General features: G+C 47.3%; 2 protein-coding genes across 6 annotated transcripts in view; one reads left to right on the plus strand and one right to left on the minus strand.

Moving 5' to 3' along the window:
* Positions 1–16,910, plus strand: part of LOC119086172 (MAGUK p55 subfamily member 6-like) — a 563,311-nt gene that overhangs the window by 170,213 nt on the left and 376,188 nt on the right. The gene's annotated exons all lie outside the window — the stretch shown is intronic.
* Positions 1–16,910, minus strand: part of Gsdme (gasdermin E) — a 61,089-nt gene that overhangs the window by 34,252 nt on the left and 9,927 nt on the right. Inside the window, 3 exon segments of the mRNA XM_028892637.2 lie at positions 11,264–11,456; positions 15,911–15,925; positions 15,928–16,139. Coding sequence (XP_028748470.1) covers positions 11,264–11,456; positions 15,911–15,925; positions 15,928–16,120 — 401 coding nt within the window. The 5' untranslated portion in view covers positions 16,121–16,139.

The following is a 16,910-nucleotide window of genomic DNA, read 5'->3' on the forward strand; positions in this document are numbered from 1 at the left end:
AAGTGGGAAACCACAGGCCAATGAACTTGTTCAGTTTACAATCTTATATTCCTGTATGCACTAAAAGTTCCAAGAAGCAAAGGCATTTAAAATCCTGGTTAAAGGCTGAAACAGCAACTGAGTGGGAGGGGGCATGCCTAGCATGTGTGAGGGCTAAGTTCAAATCCTGTGACTGAAAAAAAAAAATGGTGGTACCTGAGAGAGAGCTCAGCAGTTTCGAACACTTATTGCTCTTGCAGAAGACCTGGTTTGATTCCAGGTATCCACTTGTAACCCCACCTTCAAGGGATCCTGGCACCCTCTTCTGGCCTCCATGGGCATTAGGCATGCTCATGGTACACATACATATATTCAGGCAAAATATGCATACTTATAAAGTAAATAAAATTGAAAAATTATAAAAATCTTTTGGGAGCTGGGGAGATAAAGTACAGTGAGGAACAAGACAGCTGAGCTCGATTGGCAATGTCTGCATAGGCATGAAAGGGATGGTCCTGGGCACCCAGATGCGATCTGATATCTGTTCATAGACTGTACCCTGGTAGCTTACAGAACCCTGGCCATCTGGGACAGCAGTAGCAGCAATACCATCAGGGCACCCATCTTCTGACAGTTTCTTTTAAAGGCCACTGACTTTGCAGAATTCTAAACACCAGGAACAGACAACAGTGCAAATTCGCTGTGCAGAAGGGCTAAGGACTGAAAAGATTGATTTTGACATTGTCTCAGAAATAAGATGGGGACATTAAAACGAGCGTACTAAGTGGTCAGCTTTGAACATATATACACACACAAACAACACTGAATGGATTTGACAGGTTGTATTTATGTACACCCACATGTACATATGCAACAATCACAATAATGAAGAGGTCATGAATCAGAAGGGGAGTCCGGGAACATGGGAGAACCTGGAGGGGGAGAGGAAGTAGAGTGATGTGAATACAGTCCACATGGAGGAAATTCTCAGAAGAAACTTAATTGAATTTAAAACATTTAAAAAATGGCAAAAGGAAAAGAAAGTCCACAAAAAACGAAAAGCCTGCCACTGCAGGAGTGTTAAGCAAGAATTACTAGCCACAGAAATGTAGATCTATACTGAGGATTAAAGCTATGGCAGGTGGGGTGTTTCTCCCAAATTTAATTCATTAGCTACAGCGAAGTTAAAAGAGAAGCCAGTGTGCACACACGCCAACCGCAGGTAGGGAAACTCACTCCTCGAACATCGTTTCTGAACTCGCTGGTACTGACGGCCCTCCTGACATTTCACAAAGTGGGAAGCCTGCTGATTTTTGATGACCAGCCTCCTAGGCTCACAGTTCCAAGCCCACCGCCAAGGTTGCATTTCAGAAACTACCTCCTAGACTTCCAGAATGCAGGCCCCTCTGCTGCCTTTCAACAGCCTGTTTACCCCTTCCCGGGGACACTGCTTCCTACCTCCTAAGGTCTGTGAGCTCCAGGATAGCCAGAGAAGAGAGGCAGTCCTCGGCCTTCTATTCCCAAGGCACTATGTTGCGCTCTGCACTTAGCAGGCTAGAACCCTCCACACCAGGAGTGTGGGCATGCTTAGGACACTCCAGTTTTGTACAGGTGCTGAACAGCCATGGACTGTAGGGAGTCTAGGTCTGGTCCCACCAGGAGCTTTGGCTCATCTCTCAGCCAGTTGTAGTCATTATATTTTTCTTTTCTTTTTTTTTTCTTTTTCGAGACAGGGTTTCTCTGTGTAGCTTTGCGCCTTTCCTGGGACTCGCTTTGGAGACCAGGCTGGCCTCGAACTCACAGAGATCCACCTGCCTCTGCCTCCCGAGTGCTGGGATTAAAGGCGTGCGCCACCACCGCCCTGCCATTTTTCTTAAGGACTGGGGAACAATTCTGTCCATTGAGACCCAGAAAATGTTATATTAGGGAGATTTTTCTCCCTCTAAAAAGGAGTTACATATAACAGGTCATTTGTCTACACCTGGACCTCATTGTCTATAACATAAACTGACATTTAGAGCCAAGAAAACTCGGGCTGTTGAGACAGCGTCAGGTGGGGATGCCACCCAGGTCCACGCCAACACTGAGCTGATCACACAGCTAACTAGGACTCCCAGGATGTTTCCTTATGTGGGGTAGGTAAGAAATATTCTTTGCAACAAGACACCCAAACTGTTCTCGAAGTTAGTGTCATCCTTATTTCACAGAGAGACACAAAGCACAGAGAAACTCACAGGTCAAAGACCCAAGGGACACAGGTCAGTGTGGGTAGAATCGGGTCTCAGATCAACAACTCAGCCTTGTTCAAGTCTGAAACTCTGCCCCCATCTTCCCTCTCCCTCCTGAGGGCCTGCTGGGCCCCGCACAGCTTAATCCATGCTTGCTTCTTAGCAAATAAGCAGCTCCCCGTGAGAGCTCCGGGAACACGGGCAGCAGAGTCTCCAGAAACAGCCACCCACTGGCCACTGAGGGCCCACCAATGGTCTCCATGATAAACCACGAGGAAGGGAAGGAAGGTTCATTCTGACTGGAGGGGTAGTGTTTTGGCTCGGGACTTCAGCCATTTCACCCCGTTATTGGTGTAGTGTAACATGTAACCAGTATGTGGTGGGTGAATCCTGTGCCTCTCCAGAGAGTCAGAAAGTTAAGTGGAAAAGGGGGAGCAGAGGTCTCCAATAGTTCCCCTGAAGACATGCATCCCGCCCACCGCGGTGGCGCACGCCTTTAATCCCAGCACTCGGGAGGCAGAGCCAAGCAGATCTCTGTGAGTTCAAGGACAGCCTGGGCTACAGAGCGAGATCCAGGACAGGCACCAAAACTACACAGAGAAACCCTGTCAAGAAAGAACAAAAGACATGCATCCAATAACCTCACTTCTACCGCTTCCGAGTAGCATCACAGGCTGGGAACCTAGCCGCTAACAAGCAAACTTTGGGGGACGCTTCAATTCAAACAACCTGGAGCAAGGGACAGAAAATTCTGGAAACTTCAACCACTGTGATGCACAACCTGGACCGAGGGACAGAAACTTCTAGAAATCTTAACTACTGTGACCTGGCATCCTCACTTCCAGTATGTAGTCATCTCCTCTCTGGTTTCCATGATTTCAGTTACCCAAAGTCAACCACAATCCAAAAATACTAAATGTTCACTGTTCTGAGGAATGTGGTGGACTATGGTGCAGATACACCTGGGCTAGGAATCATTCTGTGTACCATGTATCCACCACGTATATGCTGCTCACTGGGAGTCACAAAGCAGCAGCCTCGGTTACCAAACCGACTTGTGATGTTCCAGTGGCTGTGTTCAAGTAACTTCCATTTTAATTAACAATGACCCCCCAAAGGGGAACTGATGATGGCAATTCAGATATGCCCAAAAGATCCTCTGTCATGCTTCCTTTGATGGGAAACTAAGTTCTCAGGCTAACAAGGAGAGGTTGATAAGCAAAGCGAGCGCACGCCAAGACCAACAGTGAGGCAAATCTGTGACAGTGAAGGGAAAATGGTCCTCATCTTGTGGCCAGTATCTGACGACAGAGTGATGGTCATGGTAAGCCTAAGTCCTCAGCTGTTCGTCTCACTTCCCCTGATGGCACAGGCTTAGATCAAGGTCCGTCGCCCTAGGAAGGATGGGTGTGGCGCAGTAAGATGGCCATTTACATAACTCCACGGTGAGTCAGTGACCGTGTACTGCTATAGACGCTTAGACAATTGCGGTACATTGCTCTGCTTTATTAGTAGTTTACCTTTACTCTGCCCGGTTTGTAGATAAAGCTTCCCACACATGTGTACACACAAAAACAGTCAACAGAGGACTGATACTATGCTCAGTTTTATCACACGTTCGAGAACCTGGACCATGTTCCCTGGAGTTAGGAAAGGTGCCTATAGTGTTCTCTCTCTCTCTCTCTCTCTCTCTCTCTCTCTCTCTCTCTCTCTCTCTCTCTCTCTCTCTCTCTCTCTCTCCCTCTCTCCCTCTCTCCCTCCAGTTCTCTCTTTCACTCAGTTGTGAAGAAGATGTAGATGACTTCATGTTTGTAAATTGCAAAAAGAATTAAATCTGGGGCCTGATGTTAACTGCTCATTATTCCTCAAGTGACTGGACTGCCCCCCACCCCACCACCACACCTGCTCCTGATGCCTCCATCCCCGGCATCGGACCTTCATCACACAGAACAACCCTGGGAGACCAAAAGGGAAAATGACTAAGCAATTACAGATGCTCACCCTTTGGGGTTGTGTAATTAATTAACTGCCACCAGGTGATGTGGCGCAGCAAGCCAGGAAGATGTGAAGCCGGATGAAACCGAGCAATGAGGTGAATGCCTGGATCATCTCTTGGGAATTTTCTTCCTTTTCAAGCTGCGTGCATAGCAGCTGGACTGGAAAAATCACATGGTTTGTGGGTCTGGCCTTAAATCCTGAGTCCAGGCAGACTAATTAATTTCTGAATTCAGCTCCTCGTATGTAAAAGGAAGATAAACCAATTCTTCTTTCAAGCGTGCAGTGCTCAGATGCTGCCAGGAGGAACCCGTGGAGAACAAGGAACTCAGAGCAGATGACCCCTCAGCACACCCAGCACCCCAACAAGAGGGTGGGGATGTGGCTGTTAAGGGGGACACTGGGTCTAGGCGGGGACATGAAGGATAACTAGGAACTGGCTGGGTGTGGCAGGAAGAAAGGGCTGTGTGGATGGAAGGAGGGAAGGAGCCTTCAGACAGGACGGAGGAACTGGAGTCAGGTGACAGGCCTGAGGCCTGAGGGGAACATGGAGAACAATGGTTCTACAGAGGGAATGTCGGACTGTGTGGCCAAGAGGCATGCAGACCACTTCCTGGGGCAGGGAAGGCACACCGGAGGATGAGCTGGCAGTGATTAATGACATGATCTGATTGGCTGTCTGTGGAGGAGCCAGAGATGGAAAGGGCCAGAGGCGGGCTGAAGAAAGGTCAGGAAGGGGGGGGGGGATGAGAGCAGCTCAAACCAGTACCTAAGAGCGAGAACCAACGGTGAGAAATGGGTGTAAAAGAGGTGAGGAGGAGCCATGTCCCGTCCCAGTTTTTGGTTGAAGCAGATGAACACTGCTCACCATGAAGCTCCAAGGAGGGATTGGAGAGGAAGAGAGGCAATTCAAAGGTGGGTGTTGTCACCCATATCACACTCTGGGAGCCCAGGGGAAAGACACACAAGCCACCTGGCTCCCAGCTCCTGACTCAACCCGGGCAGTTCAGCTATGGAAGCTAGCTCTCGTCACCTGGCACTCACCCCCAGGGAGACAGCAGCTACACGCGGGGGCACCACAAATGACACACAGCAACTCGGGGCCAGCACCCCCTGCTTCTAACCCCACAACTCCTGCCCCATCTCAGCATGCTAGGCACGTCTCTCCTCCAGGCGCACTGACCTCCCCCAGGCTTGGTAGCCAGGCTCTACTGTGTCAGAAGTGAACCCACTCACAACCATGGTGAAGGAGTTAAGGGGAACTTAAGATGAACCAGGGGCAGCTGTCCGGATTGTGCTTACATTCTCATCTAATTCTCAGAGAAACACAGAGACCATTCTTGCTAATGAAGTTCAGGTAATGAAGGCAAAAGAGGATGGCTCCTGGGTATTGATTCTGATTTAAAAATGTCGGAGGCCAGGCATGGTGGTGTACACCTTTAATCCCCGCACTCGAGCGGTGGGCAGATCTCTGGGTTTGAGCCCAGTCTTGTCTACAGAACAAGTTCCAGGACATTTAGGGCTACACAGAGAAACCCTGGAGAGAGAGAGAGAGAGAGAGAGAGAGAGAGAGAGAGAGAGAGAGAGAGAGAGAGAGAGAGAGAGAGAAAGAAGGAAGGAAGAAAGGAAGGAAGGAAGGAAGGAAGGTAGTTTTGTTGAGCTAGATAGGAAGTGGAATATATTTATTACATTATTCCTTAATCTACATTAATCCATACTTTCCACAATTATTTTTTTCATTTTAAAAAACAGACCTTCCAGATGTGATGGTGCACATCTGTAATCTGAGCACTTGGGAGTCAGAGGGCTGGCCTCCATAGTAAAATCCTATCATACACACACACACACACTGAACGTCGTTTACCACCCAACCACGGGTCTAAAAACAGCTGTGAACACTAGGAAATGAGCATAAGGTGTCTCTGCTGGCTGTGCTCACCCTGACCTTCGAGGGCCCTCACTCAGGTCATTCCCATCATGCCCCTGAAGGAGGAACAAAGAGGAAGGAGAATAAAGGAAAAGAGTGAACGGAGGAGTGCAAGAATGAATTCACGACTATAAATGCACGGTTATCAAATGCACAACTATCAAATGCACGGTTATCAAATGCACGACTATCAAATGCATGACCATCAAATGCTCTCCATGCAGAAATGGACCAGGAGAAAGAAAGGTGTGTCCAACTCTGCTGTGTATGTTCTTTTCTAAAAAAGCAAGACACAATCCCTTCAACAAAACTCCAAATCAAGTGTCAGCAGGAACCAGCACTCACAAGAGTCCTCCGCCTCCTCTAGGGAGACCGAAGAGCCAGAGCAGGGCTCCATTGTTTTCATATGTGGGCTGAAACATTCGGAATAATTGTGAAGATTTATCGCCACATCACCTCATTCATGGTTTATCAATTTATATAATTAATGGAGAGTTCCTCATCAAGAACCAATTTTCTAATTACCATATACATACAGACAACTATAATCAGCTTTACCAAAATTTGGTTAGAAACAAGGTAAATAATAAAAATTGGAAGTGCCTTTATGGTAACAATCAACTCAAACCTCGTGTAGCCAAACAAACAAACAAACAAACAAACAAAACAACCCAAACCCTCCATGCGGCCATAGCTAGAAGCAAGGCCCAACCTCAAAGGGAAAGATCTGGTGTGTGCCCACTCACATCTAGAAACTTCAGAGATAGCTCCCGAAGGCCATGTAGGCTGGGGAGAGTGAGGCCAGAGGCTGGCACGACCTACTAAGTCCGTCCAAGTTATTTATGCGGAATGAGGTTCCCCGATTCTGGGAGGTTTGAGGCAGTCAGGTGCTCGCTGGCGGGGGGGGGGGGGGGGGGGTGGTGGTGAAGTATGGCTGCTTTGCTTAAGACAGTGACAAGTGGCCGCTGGACGACAGAGACAATACAAAGCCTTTCTAGAGAGTTTGTACAGAATAATATTGGATATGAATACTAAAGCACAAATCCGTGTTTTGAGAATTCTCAATACATTTGTCAGTTTCCATTTAAAGAAATGGAAGGCATTTGTCAGGATAGTTTCAAGAATATGTAAGCTGAACCTATGGCTCATTAGAAGCAATCAGCTCCAGGTACCTATAAGCATGATTGCCCAAACTCTAAATGAATCTTCTATATACATGGGATAGTTTCCAAGAGAGAATGGAGTTGGAGATGTGAATATATTTTTGCAGACAATACAATTAATACTTGGAGTTTTTTCTTTCTCCTGGTGCTACCTAGGTCAGTCCGGGGACCTTAGGCAAGCTCAGCAAGTGACTGTCACCAAACTACACACTAGCTCCAACACTTTGGTTTTTGTAGAGCCTACAAAACTTGAACACAGATGATACCTTATCTAAATGACTGAAATAAAAATGCCTGGCTGCAAATATGCCCTTGAGAACATACAGTACTGAGGCCATCACTGGTGACTGTGCCCAGGGCCACAGCTGCATCCACAGCACCTTATCAGTCCTGATGATGTTCCAGGAGTCCAAAGATGGGCAGGACCACACAGATAAGAATTTATGACTCTAGTATGAAGGCACAGCAATGCTAGCTTGATGGCTATCATCCTGAGACTGGGAAAGAATCTCCCATCCTTCCCATGTAGCTTACCTTTAGCTCTCAGCAAAATGTAACAAGGGGGTGACTCTGTGATAAGGCACCTCCTGGGTCCAGGGACTGCACCTGTTTTTTTCTGATTTTCAGTGTTGGGGATGGAACCCAGGGCCTAGTCATGCATTCTACCACTGGCTACATCCTGACCTATAGTCTTTAACATGCTCCTCATCGCTCAGCTACTACTCCCCAAACCGCGCCTTCTCCCATGACACCTGCAGTGGATGGGTGAACTGTCTTCTCAGGCGGTCTCAACCCATCCAGGCATGTCCCAGGGGAGCAGGCCTGCCTGACCCTTCCCAAGCACCCACAGCAGACAGGGCCCATCCCACACTTCACCCAGAAACACCTTCAGGGATACTCCGCATCACATCCAAATCACTTTGACCTCGACTGATTCAAGCAAGATTTAGAGGAAAGAACAGAAGGCTTGGAACCAAGAAATCCTGGCTTGGATGCCAGCTGCAGCACACACATCTGTGACTGAGAACCGCTTCACTCACTCTCCTAAGCCTCAGTCTTTCACACACAAACGCAGTCAGCTGTGCAGAGAAAATGAGGCGATAAATACCCACTGGCTGGCACATAGTAGGTGCCCTGAAGGTGATCCTCCCCGCTTCTCCTTTTCTGTTTCCTCTTAGATTTTTTTTTCTCCCACACTGTTCACAGGATCCCCACCCCCACGCTCCCCGTCGGCAGTAGCTTTTACACCTGAATCACGGAGACTTCCTTTAAAATCCTATATCAGGAGCTGTGATTGCAGAGCATTGGCTAACCCTGGTTCCTGAAATAGAAATGACAAAACTGCACATCGAAGCTAAAAGGGGGGGTGGGTAGAGAGTGGGGGACCAAAGACCCTGGACTCCCGAAGCCTTCCTATCCGCTCTCCTCCATGAACAGTGTCACTGGATTTAGCAAAGAAAATGAGCATCGCCCAGTTAGATTTTGATTGCAGATAAACAATATTCCCCTGGTGTCCACTGCAGGAGAGAAGGAAGGTGCCATTGTTGACAAGAGCAACCCGAGAAGGAACTAAGATCAGCCTCAGAGTGACTGTGCCTCCCACTGCCAAAGAGAGTGAGGTCCTGGGGGAACCCTGGGAAAAGCCAGGAGGTGCCAGATACATGATGGTGCTCTTTCAGGTCCGCTAAACAGGGCAGTTACAGGTGCCTAGCTTTGAAGTCTAACATCCAGCCTGTACTAAATCTGCCCACCAAATGCTTGACATGCATGTTTCATGGCACTTTTTGTGTATTAATTTAAAACATAGCTTTGTTCAATAAGCATGTCATTCTTAGGATTCTAAGATCAAGGACTTACTATTTTTGGTTTATTGTTTTTGCATTGTCAGGGCTAGAACCCAGGGCCTTGCATGTGCTAGGCATGTGCTCTACCACTGACCTACACCCCTAGGCCTAAGAACATTAGAAGAGACAAACTGCCTACACCTACATACAAATGACTTTTCCATTGATGAATATGCATTTGCATTTGAATTCTCTGTCTTAAGGGGAAAGGGTAATAAAAATTACACATGGAGACGCACATACGGCTCAGTACGCATCTCACTGAAATGCCATCTCAGTCAGCCCCCTGGCTTCTGCCCATCCATTCTCTTCTCAGCCCAGTTGCCAAAAGAATCCGTTTAAAGAATAAGTCAACATGTCACCTTCCTGATCAAAATCTCCAGGGACATCCCATCTTACTCAGAGTGAGAGGCAAAGTCTTTCCAGTGGCCTCTAGGTCCTAGGGGACCTGGCTCTGCCCTGACCTCTCCTGGGTCACCCTGGGGCAGCAGCTTTCCTGGTCATAGCACACAGCATCCTTGTGAAGGGCCGCATTTGTTTTTTCCTTCTTAGAGGCTTTATTCTAAGACCAATTTCTCCAGTGTCTTCTCTGGCCTCACTGTAAAACCATATCCTCCTTTGTTACATTTTCCCCGTGGCTCCAACCTCATCAATCTATTTCATGTTTTATTTAACTACATATTTGGAATCTCTCCCACTAGAATTTGAGCAGAAGTCACAGCATTTTGCTCCCTGCGGCATCCTCGGTATGGAGAATATATCGCATTCCGTCAGGAGAATGACTTGTTGACTGTTGAATTGACACAAGGCAGAAAGTCAATGATGATGAGTTATCATGGGATAAAAATGAATAAACACAGGATTTCCTTCAAGATGTTGAAGTGGTAAACCAGCTCTTCTTCATGAAATCCTGCACTTGCTCTCTTCCTCATGAGAAAAATGCAAAGACACAAAGTGGACTTAGGAGCTTCCTGCTTCTGGAATTAATACGCAAAAGCATGAGGCTGGTGATGTGGTCAGCTCTCGCCCAGAGTATGTGAGGCCCTGGTCCAAGCTCCAGCGCTGAGGTCAAACAAACAAAACCATCGCTGATTCTTTGAACAGGGTGTGGTAGCACAGACCCGTAACTCCAGCACTCAGAAGCCTGAAGTAGGACAGCCTGGGCTACACAGGGAAACTGTCTCAAGTAAATACAGAAATGGAAACAAAAACCCATAAGCAAATCAGAGGCTGGCAAGATGGGTCAGTGGGTAAAGTCACTGACCTGACCACCATGACTACTGAGGACTGTGGTGATATATTGTGTCCCCCAATATAGTGTGCACCCTAATAAAGCTTATCTGAGGATCAGAGGAAAAAGCCAGCCACTATAGTAAACATAGAAGTCAGGCAATGGTAGCTCACGCCTTTAATCCTAGCATTTGGGAGGCAGAGATCCATTTGGATCTCTGTGAGTTCAAGGCCACACTGAGGCATGGTGGCACATGCCTTTAATCCCAGCACTAACCATAGAGGTCTGGAGGTCTATACAGACAGACAGGAAGTGATGTAGTTGGGCAGAGAGAGGAAGTGAGATGGCAGGACAGAAAGGCTTATAGGCGTGGATATACAGGAAATAGGTCTCTTTGGAAGCTGAGGAGTTGGTGAGGTGAGGTTGGCTGTGGCTTGTCCTATTCTCTGATCTGTCAGCTTTCACCCCAATATCTGGCTCTGGGTTTTTATTAATTAGACTGTTTAGCAATTCATCTTACAGAGGACCACATGGGAGTGAACTGACTCCAGCAAGTTGCCCTCTGACCCCAATGTGTCTGCCATGGAACATTCCCCACCAAACCCACACATGTGAAATAAATTTTTAAAAAATGCCAAAGCAGGACTCCATCTTTCCACTGTTGCCATTTCTCTTGAACTAATATACGGAGTTTCCCAGGTCTCCACTCTCAGATAAAAAAACAGTCAGTAAATTGTAAAATAAAGAATGTGCACTGAGAAAGTTTCAGGACCACTGGCATTCAACACATGCTGTTTAGTAGAGTCCACATCAGCAGCCTTTTGGCCGAAGTCCAGTCAGACGACCTTCAGCCATAAGATGTATAAAGGCCACCATGCAGAACAGAATTCCCTTACCTCCCGACTGCATCCTGGATGAGCTGCTGCAGGTCCACCTCCTGCTTCCTCAGGGTTCCAAACGATGAGCGACCCTCCACCAGGCCTTTGCCGCCCACGTTCAGCTTGACCTTCCCCACAACCGTCCCGATGCTCCCGCTCGTGTGGTTCTCAAACCTGCTTTCATATTTCACGAAGTCTGACTCCACAACCACTGGAAAGGACAGAGCAGAGGAATCCAGAAGCAGTTAAGACACCTCAGTGTTGTGGGCTGCCCAGCTTCCCCCGCAGCCTCATGGGAAACCCACACCAGCATCCGATTGGAAATCGGGTAGCTGTGCCGGCATTAGGTATAAGACAGTCCGCACATCTACATGCTGACTGAGCACAGCTGTGGACAGAGTCCAGGGGTGCTTAGCACCTCTTTAGCCACTGGGGTGGTTTATATTGATTCTCAACTGGAAAGGATCTAGAATTACCCAGGAGACAAACCTCTGGCCATGCCTAGGACAGAGTTTCTAGATTGGGTTAATTAAGGTAGGAAAACTCCCTTCTAAATATGGGAGGCACCATTCCACGGGCTGCTGTCCCAGACTACACAGACAGGACATAGTGAGATGACTGCAGACAGGATGTGACCAGCTCCCTCCTTCAGGCCTTTCTCGCCATGATGGATTGCACCCTCAAAGTGTGAGCCGAAATAAACTCTCTTCGGTTGTTTTGGCCAGGAATTTTTGTCCCGGCAAAGATCAAAAGTAACTAAGATGGCCACCAGCTGTGGTAAAGATGGAAAGGGGACGAAAATGGAGGATGATGGGTGATACCTGTGCCCACATTACTGCTGCCAACCCCAGGGGAGCGACTTAGCATGGCAGATCCTCCCGGACAGTTCTTGGACATCCTTCCTTCCCACCACCCATCCTAAGGAACAATTCCCTGGTCCTGCTTAACATCTCCCAGTGACGTAATGTTTACATTATATCTGAGCTCTAGCCAGATGTCCAGTTTCTTGCCATGTTCGTCACCAGGCATGCCCACGCCCCTCCGTCCCCTCCCAAAGTGCACAAAGCCCCACTGGCCTTCCCTCCTGGTTTTCCAGACTCTAAGGAACACAGCCATACCTGGCATTCCAGTGTCAATCCAGTCAACTGGGAATTGCCTTGTCCTACCACCAAGCTATGACCACACCTAAGTGAGGGCTATCGGGTGCCTTCAGGGTCCACCCTCTGCTCAGAACCCTCATGTGAACTAGCAGCCTTGGGTTTGGGTTTGGGTTTGGGTTTTGTTGTATGTATGTGTGTGTGTGTGTGTGTGTGTGTGTGTGTGTGTTGGTTCTTTGTTCTCTCCCCCACACTTTTCTCTTTTCTCCCTTGGGTGAATCCAGGGTTTCATATATAGTAGTCATATATTCTACTACAAACATATGCCCCCAGGACACTGTCCTTATTTTAATCTATCAAGATACAACTATAAAAAAAAAAAAACATAGCCTTGATCACCACCATTTGGTAGGGACACATTAGGAGCCTGTTGTGGCATCACACTCTGCTTTTCATGTCCTTCACCCAAGCCTCTCCTAGGCTCCTGACTGATCTTCAGAAGGGGTTCCAAACCACCTGGAGCCTGACAGACTCCCCCGACTCATCCACTCCCAGAAGCGGGGAATGTGTGACAGGAACCACAGGCCAAGTACAACCTACAAAGGCCCCTGCCTAGTGACCTACTTACGTCAGCTAGTCCCATCTCCCATGGCTCCACTGCCCTCAGAACAGCACCATGAGCTTCGGGCCAAGCATTCCAAACACTAGACTTGGAGGTGCATGTTTAGATTCAAAACGTAATAGTCCCCAGAATTGGTCACATCGCAGATAGGGAGAAATCGAGACTACACACATGAAATGTCACCCTAGACACACCTGCAAAAGATGTCACTTAGAGTTCTTCATCTAGTTATCATCTAGTGATAGAAGGGAGCATTGAGCCACCCACAATCCAGTCACCATCATTTCCCCTCCCTATCCTTAGCAACACTCACGCCAGGGTTGAAACAAGTGGGGGAAAAACAACAATGAAGTCTCTTGAGTTTGCTTTTCCCAGCCATGACTCCAACAGGACTCAGGTCGAGCCTGAGCTCTGACCTCAAATGATGGCCGTATTCAAGAATCTGTGGTGACAAGTCTAACTTAAGTCTGCATGGTCTTTCAAGATGCTACCAAGTTATCGTTTCAACATCAGAGAGAATCCCAGTACTCAGCAGTCCTAGGTGTATTTTATGATGTTTTCCCTCTCATTCCAAATTGTGCTTAGCTATTTTACTACTCAGAAGAGGTTCTACCCTCAAGAACATATATCCGGGGGGGGGGGGGTGACGGTTGATATTGTCAACTTGACAAGCTCCAGAATCACCCAGAAGACAAGTTTCCAAGCATGCCTGAGAAGGGTGGTCTAGATTAGGTCACCTGGGATGGGAAGACTCATCCTGACTGTGGCAGCACTATTCTGTGGGGGTGGGGTCCTGGACTGAATACAAAGGAAACAGACAGCCAAGTGCTAGAATCCATGGCCTCCTGCTTCCTAGCTGTGGATGCAGTGTGACCAGCAATGTCTCAAGCCCCTGCTGCTGTGACTCCCTAAAACTGTGAGTTAAAATGTGCTGTTTCTTTCTTAAGGGGCTTCCTGTCAGATATTCATCACGGAAATGGGGAAGGCAGCTAACGTTGGGATGACATGATTCAGATCAACCCATCCTCCCATCCGTGGCAGCTCCGGTGACCGGCTGAGGGCAGCATCCACAGGAAGGCTCATCTGGAAGCAAGTGTGGAGACTGCAGACCCAAGTGAGCGACTCTGGCTCCCTTTCCTTTAGTAGATATGCAGTCGCAAAATGCTGAAACTTTACTGTGAAGGAGAATTAGATTTGGTTTCATCCAGTAACTAACAACTGTTGATACTGTCACACATCATTGTGTTCCAGGAAGTAAGCTAACAAGGAGAAAGCAAGTTTCCAAACTCTGGTCCCAGAAACCCGAGAAAGCATGCTAGTGTAGCTGTTTCAAAAACACGGTAAGAATCACAAACAAAAATGTTCACTGCAGCCTTATTTATTAAGCACAAAATTGGAATAATCAAATTAGGGTATATATATATATATATATATATATATATATATATATATATATGAATATTATGTATTTGCTGAAATAGAATTAAAAGTATCTAAATCTACAGAGGAAAACTTACATAATATTAAATAAATGAGAAATATATTAAAATTACATACAGCATGTTTCTGCTTCTGTTTGTAAAGACTATTTTGGTGTGGGGGCTGGGCTCTGAGAAGGAGCGGTCACTCACTGCACAGGTGTGAGGACCTGAGTTCAGATCTCCAGCACAGACATAGAAAAGTCCAGGCTGGACTAGCATGACCCAGGCCCAGTGAGAGCCTGCTCTAAACAATGAGGTGGAGAGTGACAGAAGACACCTGCTGTTGACTGGCTGCCAACATGCACACACACACACTCACACACACTCACACATCACACACACCACACACACACACACCATACACTCACCATACACGCACACCATACATACACACCACACATACACACACACATCACACATACCACACACACACCCACACCTCCCACACACACACCCCACACACATCACACACACCATACACACACCACACACACACATCACACATACCATACACACATACACCCCAACCACACACATCACACACATACCACACACACACCACACACACATCACACATACCACACACACACCATACACACACACATCACACACACACACCACACATATATCACACACACCATACACACACACCCCACACCACACACACATCACATACACACATCACACACACCACACACACACCATATACATACTACACACACACACCACACCACACACACATATCACACACACACCACACACACACAAAAACACACGCACACCACACACATACCATACACACACCACACACACACCACACCCCACACCACACACACATCTCACACACACCACACATAACACACACACACACACACACACACACACACACACACACACGAGTTGGGAGGGAACGACAGACAGACAAAGAGTAAAAGAGCAGTGGCCCAGGTGCCCCTTCCACAGGGTCCAGTGAAAAGTAAACCACAGAGTCCCAGTTCGTAGGCAGGGACTTCATCAGCTGCCACAATAAATGCCGAGCCAATCTCTTTAGCAATCCCTCTACAGCCACTTTTGGGCCAGAGTGGGAGACTGCCCTGCTCCCCTCGGGAATCATTATGTAAGAAACAGAACTCTTCATGCTCCTCTGGTCAGTCTGCAGCATTTTTAGTCTCAATACTAAACCAAATTTTGTATGAGGAGCCATCCCACTCTGCCAAGTGGCTCTAACATTTGCAATGAGCACAATGAACTTTTATACCCAAACAGACTATCGCTTTTACAACACTAAGGATAACATTTCATTTCAGATGTGCGTAGTTGTGCTCATTAAGAAAGGCTATCCTTTTATACCAGAGAGCCAAGGAAAAGGAAGAATTCAGTGTAAGGCACCACCTCCAGTCTAGATGCCTAGAAGAGCCACTTCCTGTTTGGGGACCAGACACTGAATCTTCACAAGGAAACATACCTGGACTGAGGCATTGCCCTCTGTGAGAACATCTCCCAGGGTGACAGACAAAAACTGGTACTTGGGTCTCTGCCAGCACCAGTATCTCTTCTTTTTGGTCACCAGACTCAGAAGCTGCAGCTTGTCCGAGTCATTCAAGTGTGAGACTGAGATCAGGTCCCCTCCAGCATCCACTTCTTTGAGGAAATTCCGAGTCGCTTTGGCAAACATTTTGTCAGGTTCGGATTACCTGAAAAATGAGATTAGCATAGAGTCAAATATGGAGTTATTTTGTGTCTTTTTTTCTAAAATTATCATATTTCTTTATAGTTCCTATAGCTAATGTGAAAGAATGTGTCCTCTCTGAGAAACCATCTGATGTGAGTTCAGTTGATGATAATGAAATCAAATCAAAACAGGGAGAAGCTCAAACACAAGAAGATTTCAGTCGGGATAGGCTAGGAGGTTATACTTCCAAAACAAGCAACCCCGAAATCCCAGTGGCTTACAGCCCTGGTTCTCAGCCTGTGGGTCGCAATCCCTTTGGAGTCACCAAGTGTCACAATCCCTTTCACAGGGGTCACCTAAGACCATCAGCAAACACAGGTATTTACATTACGATCATAACAGAAGGAGCTGTATTAAAAGGTCACAGCATTAGGAAGGTTGAGACCATCAACTTACAACAATACAAGTTTAGTTGGTGAGCTGGGCTTGATGGTACACATCTGTAATCCCATGGAGCAGGGGCGGCAGAGTAACACACTCAACGGCAGCCTGGTCTGTATGTGGGTTCCAGGCCTGGACTCCATCCAGAAAGAAACTATTTGTTGCTTATACTGCATGCCAATAAAGACAGAACAGGAAAGGTCTGCGATTTTCATTTTATTTTGGAAGGGTTTGTGTGTGTGTGTGTGTGTGTGTGTGTGTGTGTGTGTGTGTGTGTGTAGACAGGGTCTCATATCTTAGCCCATGCTGGCCTGGAACTCATTGTATAGCTCAGGCTGGCCTGGAACTCTGA

The sequence above is a fragment of the Peromyscus leucopus genome, chromosome 3 (assembly GCF_004664715.2).
Source record: "Peromyscus leucopus breed LL Stock chromosome 3, UCI_PerLeu_2.1, whole genome shotgun sequence".
In the NCBI taxonomy this organism is placed as follows: domain Eukaryota; kingdom Metazoa; phylum Chordata; class Mammalia; order Rodentia; family Cricetidae; genus Peromyscus; species Peromyscus leucopus.